The 10,000-nt window shown below is 33.0% G+C and overlaps 2 protein-coding genes across 4 annotated transcripts in view; one reads left to right on the top strand and one right to left on the bottom strand.

The window, feature by feature from the left end:
• Nucleotides 1-4,979, top strand: part of LOC117100749 (telomere repeats-binding bouquet formation protein 2-like) — an 8,307-nt gene extending 3,328 nt beyond the window's left edge. The window contains exons 4-7 of the mRNA XM_033240540.1: nt 574-710; nt 1,618-1,663; nt 2,144-2,226; nt 3,052-4,979. Of these exons, the coding sequence (XP_033096431.1) occupies nt 574-710; nt 1,618-1,663; nt 2,144-2,226; nt 3,052-3,149 (364 nt within the window). The 3' untranslated portion in view covers nt 3,150-4,979. The remainder of the gene's footprint in view (nt 1-573; nt 711-1,617; nt 1,664-2,143; nt 2,227-3,051) is intronic.
• Nucleotides 4,980-6,939: 1,960 nt separating this feature from the next.
• Nucleotides 6,940-10,000, bottom strand: part of LOC117100750 (neuronal acetylcholine receptor subunit alpha-7-like) — a 24,613-nt gene continuing 21,552 nt past the window's right edge. For all 3 annotated transcript variants that reach the window (XM_033240541.1, XM_033240544.1, XM_033240543.1), the window contains one exon: nt 6,940-10,000. This exon is cut by the window's right edge and continues 200 nt beyond it. In XM_033240541.1, the coding sequence (XP_033096432.1) occupies nt 9,661-10,000 (340 nt within the window). In that variant the 3' untranslated portion in view covers nt 6,940-9,660.

A 10,000-nucleotide genomic window follows, 5' to 3' on the forward strand; every position in this document is an offset into this window, starting at 1 on the left:
GGTTCTAAAAAAAGATGAGGGTGGACATGCGTTTTTGAGTTTATAGATAAAATTAAATCAACAAAGTTTATTTAATCGTAATGTGGTTATTTATTTCTCTGAATTGCTGACACACGAACAGCTCAGGGAGTGGGCGGGGATTTACTATTTTCAAGCCTACATTAAGCTTAGTAATAGTAACCTGTACTCTAATAGTAACCCACCCTGAAAAATCAAAGAATAGTAACCCAGGGTGGTTATTAGAAATCTTTTTGTTAATTTAAATACTGCACAGACAAGATATTTACAAGTTATGTATAGAATTATTGGATGTATTTGAATTTTCTTTGAGAATTCTGTACATTTTTACTATGAGTGCATTGGCATTTGAGAAAAACTGTTTGGTGATTATAATAATAATACTAATAATTTTAGTGATGATGATGGTAATAGTATTAACATTCAGCGTCCAATAACAATTAAATGAATAGAGTTGTGTCTAATTTCATGGCCCTGAGTACAATTCTTGTAACAGCATGACTTTTTCTCAACTAAATACTGTATATAATATATTTATACATTTTTTCTTTGAAGTTTGTACAACTTAGATGAGTTCGAGGATGGATACGTCGCTTTGAAGCCTACTCTTATTGATGCTGCCTTGCAGGAAGGTGATGCACATGAGGTCATGCTTAGTTCGTTTATATTACATCCGACAGAAGTTAACAAAGGTTAGAGCTTGGCAATTGCTGTTTATTTGGGAATTTTTTGTAAAATCGAATTAGGAATTCTTGATAGGGCAAATTCTATTCGTGTCACCGTTTCTGGGCCTTTCTCAGGGTCCTCCCACATGCATGTCATGTCCATGTAGTGGTCTGAAGTCTTTAGAATAGGTTACGACGACAACAAAAACTGTATGGAGATGATGCGTGAGAATTACCCTCCGGAAACCCCCAGCTATGGTGTCTATAGAGAGAGAATGATCAAGTCTGTAATTGAATCGGTGTATAGTAAATTGGCCATTCCTTATCCCTATTTTCGCATTATTTTTTTGAGCGTGCGGTCATATCTGTAACTGATATTTTAACCAATGCAACAGATATCATTATCACCAAAATTTGTTATGCCAAATGTGCTCTGATCTTTTTTCCAATGTTTCTTATCTGTCAACATTAATAAAGTAGATGCATATTGTTTACATTTTTATGTTGACAATTCAGTTAAGCCAATACTACTTAATGATTTATTAAAATGATTGTTATTAGCTGGGGTTTGCATCATGGCAAGCCCTCTATACACTTCAAGTTATTACTCCTGTCATTGGATTACATACCTAGTAATCCCATTGGGATTATTCCATAATGTTACTGCTCAATATCACTGCACAGAAATTCAATCCGAGAAAGTACTTACTTATACTCCTGGGTACCGAGGTACATTAGGAGTAAGTGCAATGACCAAAGATGCAACCAAGCAATTGGTTTAGTCTTGAACCCTGAGTGTGTAGTTGTACCAACTTATCAGTAACCCAGTATTAATATCGATGTACGAGGCAGAAAATCTTCAAATAATCACTATTATCTACAGATTATGTCAGTTCCAGAAAAGAACAATATTAAAAAAAATTATTTTGTTTAGCTATGAATGCAAAGAAGAGGAAGATGATGCCTCCTGGCCAAGGAAGGTAAACATAAGTTAATTCTCAATGTTCTTATTGGAGCTTAGGTGACAATTTTTATACTTTGTTTAGTAATTTTTTTAATATCTTTAGAGGAGAATGGAAGATTAAAAATGAGCATGGTTTTGAAAAATAAATGTTCATGCCTGAAGTAAGGAGTCAAACTTATTAGATAATCAGCCAAACTATTTGATTAGCCTTGATTTGCCTTGTTCTTGGAGCTAAAGTATTAATGTTTATTTGCTCCGCTGTCCAAGTCTCTTACATTATGGTTTAAACTTCTGGTGGTGATTTCTCCAGTTTTCTAATTGTCTGCGGATTCACAACTTTTCCTGATAAACTATTCCAGTCATTGATAATTCTGGCAATAAAATTATGTTCTCCCCATTTAGTTTTGACTTGCCTTTTCTTTAATTTTAATGAATGTCCCCTAGTGCATGCAACTGATGACAATTTAAATTTTAATGATTGAATATTATTTTTTAGGCCTGTGGATGGACTTTCATTAAGAGCAGAAGAACCGTCAACATCTGAAAATATTGTCTTTAGGAGGGAGCTAACACCCTTAGGTAAGACAAAAGTTACTGTGTTAGAAAGACAATTAGTCACACAATTTTTGTAACTGAAGCCCCCAAAACTGTTTGAGTCTAAGGTGCTTTGACCTAAAAAAAATAAATTGTTAGTTTTCCCTTTCATGCTGAAAATTGTATAGGAGGGGTTGGGCGCAAAAAAAGTTTTTTTTTAAATTTTTTTTTTCCTGTCACCAAAACTAACATAGTAAATTGCAGTGCTTGCAATTAAGCCTGTCTCACTCTTGATTTCAAAGGGTATTCATCAGACTGAATAAAAATAACTCATAATTGATATTTTCCAATTTTTTTAGGCCTAAAATGGCAATACCTTACATCAGACACCAAATTTAGACAACTTTCATATGCAAAACTTTTTTGAAAGATTCCGCCCCTATTTTTTCATGAGCTAGGGACAGGCGCTGGAGGGCAAAACAACCAATTTTTTTTTTAGGCCTTATTCGAACATTCACAGTAAGCCATTTTTTGAGACTTGATGTGTAGATTTGTTTAGTCATGATAGCAAATCCTGGTATCTCATTGGATTTGAACCCAGAACTCTGGAATTAAAGGCAAGCATCTTAACCATTTACCATTAAGCTACTGCTTCTCTCCTCTTCATTACCAAATTCAATTTCTATGATTTCCAATTAATTGCTTATTATGTAAAACTTTGAGCAGAAAATTGTCCTTGCATACAAACTTGACTTCATGACTCAGATGCTAAAGCAACCAAACCGTAGCAAGAAGTTCTTGAGCTCGAATCCCAAATAAGACACTTGTTTATTTTATTTATATAGCATGTTTTTATTCTTATTCTTTCAGACATGGGTAGGATGATGGACCTTGTGTATGTTCCACATGTAAAAGATGTTCCTAGATTTGATGGCAATCTTGAAGATTTGTTTCCTGAATATGATTAATTTTAAAATAAGAAGGATCTCAACCAGACAATGAAGAAAGCATTGTAGTGAGCTGAGATACGCTGCAACAAACACTCTTCCTGCCTATTAATACATACATTATTTATTTATGATCTTATAAAAAAAAAAAGATATTTTTTATTTGAGTGTTATAGTAAGAAGACATTTTTATATGCAGAATTGTATTGTTTTATAGTTTCTGCAATTATTGTAAAAAGAAAATTGTTTTGAGAGTTATTGTTTATTCTGAAAATGAATGATTTAAAATTTCAAGTATCTAAACAGGACCATGAGCAAGTAATATAGTAAGCTGAAATACATTGCATGGTTGAACAAAATAATATCATGGTACTAAAGTTGGCTACCTATTCTGCCTATTAATTGTTTATGATCTTATCCAGAAAAAGGATATCTTTATTCAAGTGTTACAAAAAGAAAACATTTTTATATCCAGAATTGTATTGTTTTATAGTTTGTGCAATCACTGTATTGCAAAATTTTGCCTTGAGAATTGTTTATACTTTAAATAAAAACATTTACTGTACTGTATTTGTTTTAATTGTGTACTATTTGTATTTAAGTATTTGTATTAAATGTATTTGATAAGTCCAATTTTACGTATTTCAGGATATAATCATTTTATAACTGTTGAATTATTTTTTAAGTATAACAACACGAATTCTCCACCAAAAACGTTTTTTTATGATGTACATGTAACAGGCTCAGATGAAATCTTGTTCGTTGAGCATGTTCCTCCAGTTTTCATACAGGTTTCTGAATTATTATTGGAAATCTTAGGTAAACTATTTTTTTCTATTTCAGATGGGTCAGTGGATTTTAATATTTATATAAACAAGTTACAGAAAGTACCCATTGTGACAACATAATTTATCAAGACATAAGCCTTTTTATTTATTTATTTAAAAAAATGTTTATCCTCGGTAAATGGATCAGTAAAAGCATGACATATTTCAAATTTCACTTCCCCTCCTCCCCGGAAACACATAGTAATGAATAGAAACAATAAACAATTCAATAGAGGAAAACATAAGCCTAAATGACAAAGCTCAAGTAGTCAATACAATTTAAACATTAATCATAAGTGTAAGTACAGTATAAAGATTCTAAATATTCAGTTGTTAAAGCTATCAATAATTTAAGTGCAAGTAGCCAGCTTAAGATTAATAGTGTACACTAGATTACCAACTCCCTCGGGCAGAGTTGGCATCCTCGGAACTGAAGTCCGCTTTCTAATCACTCTTTAGTTGCAGCTTGTGTTTCAATAAATTATTTTAGTTAAAAAATGATACTACTGTACCCGCAGCTTATTTACTTCATAATTAGTTTTTCTGCCTTTCCGGAACATTCTAAGGATATAATTCCTTCCATTTTCCTGATAATGTGAACTTTGATCTGGGAATAAATTATTTTGTACAGAGCTGTATGTTCAGCTGCCAAGAACAAGAACTAAAATTTTCATTATGTGTTTTTCTTTTCCTTTTTTAGTGGCTAGAAACTGCGCTGTATATAGTTGGTAAATAGAGGTAGGCCTACTGTAGGACATTTGTTTACATAATATTTGTTAACATCGTTTTCTTCCTCTTGCGCACCTCAATATTTTTATTTATTATTCTCCTTTATCTAAGCGTATGGCCAATTTATTTTCTACTTTTATTACATCTATTAATAGCATCCCCGTAACTGTTGCTCTCTGCTGCATGTCCAAATTTCAAATCAATCTCTCCAATAAAGGTTCCTCTAATTTTAATCTAACATTTATAAACGTTGAAGTTATAAAATTAATTCGTCAAATATATCTTCCAATATATATTTTTGTTGTATGCCTACATTTTATTACCTGTTGTTATTTTAGTGTGAATGATCTGTACAATCGATAAAATTTGTTTTGTGTCTAAATTTATAACTGCTATAACTTTCAATCTTGCGAAAATGGATCGCATTTGGTATAATAAAAAAAAAACAGGGCCGGCGGAACGTTTTTCAAAGTGGGGGCCCCACTTATAAGATGAATGAGAATATAAAATCATGCAGATCTGGAATCAAATCTAGGGGTCAGGGGTCCTCCCCCCGGAAAATTTTGATTTCTAGATGGCGGGAAATGACTTTTCTCGACTTTTGAGCTAGGTGTCGAATTGTTTTGTTCTTCAAAAATCAAGGTTTTCCCCCTCTTGAAAACGGTCAGGTAGATTTTCTCATTCTTATAAATAGGCCTGATATGTGTGCAAACACTCCCCCGGGAAAATTTTGATTCCTAGATGGCGGGAAAGCTTTTCCAACTTCTTAGGTGTCTTAATTACTTTTAAGTTCTTCAAAATTCAAGGTTTCCCCCTCTTAAAAACGGTCAGGTAATTTTTCCCATTACTTTTACAGTAAATAGGCCTTATGAGTGTATACATACATAAAAGTATATAAAAAAAATAGTAGTTGCATACGATTTTTCCCCATGGATCGATAAATCTCAAAAAGAAAGGGGGGGGGGGTTCTGGGGTTCTCCCCCGGGAAAATTTTAATTCCTAGAAGGCGGAAATTAGTTTTCCCGACTTTTGAGATGTCTTTTAATTATTTTTAAGTTCTTCAAAATTCAAGGTTTTCTCCTCTTGAAAATTATTATAATGAATCAATAAACCCAAAGAGAAAAGGGAGGTTCAGGTTCTCCCCGGGAAAATGTTAATTTTTAAATGGTGGGAAATAAGCTTTCCAGACTTCTGAAGTATCTTTTAGCGACTTCAATTTAAGTTCTTCAAAATTAAAGGTTTTCCCCTCTTGAAAACGGTCGGGTAATTTTTTTCCCATTGTTATTACAGTAGATAGACCTTAGGCCTATGTGTGTATACATACATAAAAAAAAATGAGTACAGTAGTTGCATACGAATTTCTCTTTCCATGAGTCGATAAATCCCAAAAAAAGGGGGTCCGGGGGTTCTCGCCCGGGAATATTTTGATTCCTAGAAGGCGGGGAATGAGCTTCCTGACTTCTGAGGTGTCTTTTAATTACTTTTAAGTTCTTCAAAATTCAAGGTTTTTCCCCTCTTGAAAATGATTCAATGAATCAATGAACACAAAAGAAAAAGGGAGTCCGGGCTCTTCCGGGAAAATTTCGATTTCTAGATGGCGGGAAATGAACTTTCCTGACTTCTGAAATGTCATTTATAAATGACTTTTTAATTTCTTCAAAATTCAAGGTTTTCCCCTCTTGAAAACGGTCAGGTAAATTTTTCTCATTTTTTATTTTATGTGTGTATACATAAACAAATGAGAAGTTGCATGCGTATTCTTTTTTTCCATGAATCGATAAATCCCAACAAGAAAGGTTGGTCCGGGGGTTCTCCACCGGGAAAATTGGGATTCCTAGATGGCGGGAAATGAGCTTTTTCGACATTTGAATTGTGTTTTAATGAATTTTATGTTCTTAAAAATGTTTAATTTTTTTAAGTGTAAAAAAAAAATCAGCTCACGGGTCCTGAAAAGGTAGGTATAGAATTCTTTTTCTTCCCTTTTTTTTTTTAGCCCAAGGGAGAGTCAGGACCGATAACGCCCTCCCCCAGATCCGCCAATGTGAATTGCGAGAAAATGTAACTCGGTCGGGAACTGGATAAACATTCTCTTTCACATCCTTCTCCTCCTTCTTCCCACTTTCTTTTCTTGCATTTCTTTCCGATCATACACAAATCTCCAGACATTATATATTCTTTTCTAAAACGTGGGGGGGGGGCGCCCCCCCGGTTCCGCCGGCCATGAGAAAATAAAAAAAGAAGACACAAATTCAGTATTTTTCAAGTAACCATCCAACGCCAGCATTTATTTTTTGACTTGAATTTAATGCTTACAACAACAGAATCACATGCACCTTAATATTCTCAACATTTCTTTACTGTTTTGTAAAGAAAGTTGTTGAATCACTGCACAGAATTCGCTACACTAACAACGTTTAAATACATAGTTTATTATTAGATCTACTTTCCTACTTACCAAAAGGGTGACAAAATGATTTTTTTATCCCCAAAAATTTCTATTATAACTATTTTATTTTCAACCAATAATATGTATTTCTTTTAAAATGATTCCAATTAAAATTAAAAGGGAAAATCAAAACCAGATAAAGAGTGTTTGAGAAATATGCTGCAACCAAGAGTTATGGTAGAGTACATTCGATCAGAGAGTAATATAACTGCAGGAGGTCCGACTCGCGGGATTCGCAGGAACACAATTCTATCTCAAAAAGTATTATTACGAACTAGAGGGCATCCTTCAAAAAAACTTCGGACGTAAATAGGGCGCCCCCTATCTCGGGGTAGTATTTTTTAACGTTTCATCGCCTGCATACAATCATTCTATACCCTTTGATTCAATGAAATTAAAGCGTAACATTTATTTTACATTGCGTGAAAAGGTAGATTTTGAGCATTTCCAGAAGTTCATAATTTTTATTCTATTATTTTTTTGCTTTAATAAATAAAAGTTAAATCTTCACAACCAAATAATATCTAAAATTCATTTAAATTGTAGTTGTTATATGTAAGCTAAATATATACCATAGAATATCTTAACTACTGTAGTAAAAATAATGGTGATATTTAAAAAAAACACATCTAACTACTATATCATATTGATAGTTTTTCTTATTAAATAATCTTATAAATTATTATAATTGGCAAGTTGTTTGCTGGTTCTGATGACCTAAACATCAGTACTAATAATGTCAAATTGCTAATTAGTTCAAATAGTTAATAGAGAGAAAGAAGAGACGATTACGATTAAGTGTAAAAAAGTCGGAACATGTTTTGAGATTGCTCAAAATATAATTAGCCTTTTGTATCAATAATTATTCGTTGTACCAAGTACTTAATTATAATGAATATAATGATCTTATTCATAATAAATGTTAGGGTAATACTGAATATTTTTAATTGGATAATAGAACTGGCGATGACTATTGAGGAACAACTTTCTAAAATTAACACTTTTGATGCAATAGTTCATTTTCCAAAATTATCCAAACTTTGTATTAGGCCTAGGTGTTTTATACTATTCATAATGTAATTTCTCATTTTCTCAAAAGTATTATAACATCAAATCTTAAATTACACAAACTTAAGGAATCTGCTAATGTTTAGTTTTTTTGTTTTTTGTTTTTTTAATCTAGCCTAAATAGATATAGTGGATTATTTTTTATTTATTTAGTTGGTTATAGTATAGTAAGAATATTGTTTATTATTGCAAAGGAAGGATTTGGAGTTATCTAATTACTGTAAGCCATTTTTGTAATTATAAATTTTCGGTTTCAAAATGACTATACACCCTGAAAACACGCGCGTATGTTTATCCGATTAACCAATCACCAATCTTCAACACATACATATACATCACCTGCGCAAATGCTGTTTTGTTTTTTAACATTTAGCGTTAGCAATACAATGCGTTATAAATTTCTTTATTTGAAAACAAAGGTAGCTGCTTATCTAATATATCTACAAAGTTTATTTTCATTCTATTAAGTAAAAATTCTGATATGAAACTTGGATAATCGATATAGCACATTCACCAAACACTCGTTCCTTTTCTCTTGTGCGCATACTTTGCATTTAAAACCTGTACTACGCAATTATTACACATTTTTCATCTAAAGCTAATTAACACGTTTTATGCGTGTAAGTTCAGTATGATGCGTGTTTCAAATGTAGTCTCAGCTTATTCTTGATTATTCGTTATTAATATACACAGTAGTAATGTCACCACACGCCTTTTCATTTAATGTAGGCTTAGGCCCACTGTATTTTCAATTCATCTTTTAAAATAGACGATTGTATAATTTTGTCACATAGCCTTACAATAAGCACTAAAAAAGGAAAGCTAGACACAGATACATTTGCAGCGCAGGCAGCAGATTTTAATACTTGTGTGATTACACAAAATACTGTTTTATAACAACCTTGTTTTAATGTTGACGCTTTTACTTTTATATATTTTTAAACAATAGTAGGCCCCTATATATTTTTTGTTAGTGCTTACTTTACACTCTTTAGCGAACATATACCCTATTGGGGATCTGTCTCTGTGTCATCTATTTGAATTTCAGCTTACTCTATGTACGATTATTATGCAAGTATTTAAATGTTTTAAACGACGAAATAAATTATATAACTATGATATAACCAAAAATGACGGGAGAGAATCTATATCCAAGGATCCGATAGGCGCGCCTTTTGAAGAAAGTCACTGCATCCACATGCTATAGTATTTTGGTTTATAGTTCTTTTTGACGATCCAAGGTATTCTTCCGTAAAATTTACTATAGATTATTCAGTCAGTGGCACATGAATAAGTTTTCTACAGACGTCATGTATCGATTCTAAAGGTTGCAACAACGTTTCTCGTTGGTTTAGCATGGTTTGTCTTGAGGGTTGTTCGGAATAAAATTCGCAAACAACTAATGAAAGTTCCTAAAGTCGTGGTTCCGTCTCTCGGTTTCGATGACGTATACACCGACTGGTTACACGTTTATCCCAAGCACCTCTTTGCGGAAGTTAGGAGCAGTGTTAAGAATGACTATGGTCGCAATAACCAAATAAATACTGAAGAATATCAGTCCGAAGCGATCTAAAACCATGGCGGCAAACTTCCAGTCTCCTACAACCTCTTCATCATCGTCATTTTTCTTGAAACGCTCTGTCATGAAGTGGAGTTCGTCTAGGACGTTATCCATTTTGTCACGGGCCTGTATTCCCTGATTGTCGCGACCAATAATCGTTTTATCCATCAGCCCCTCTTGTTGTTCATGGTAGCTCGCGTACCTGACTCCAATCACGCCAGTTGGACCTTGTTGATGCAGT

The sequence above is a fragment of the Anneissia japonica genome, unplaced genomic scaffold (genome assembly GCF_011630105.1).
Source record: "Anneissia japonica isolate Jap-2015-1 unplaced genomic scaffold, ASM1163010v1 scaffold670_len1213532_cov191, whole genome shotgun sequence".
Classification (NCBI taxonomy): domain Eukaryota; kingdom Metazoa; phylum Echinodermata; class Crinoidea; order Comatulida; family Comatulidae; genus Anneissia; species Anneissia japonica.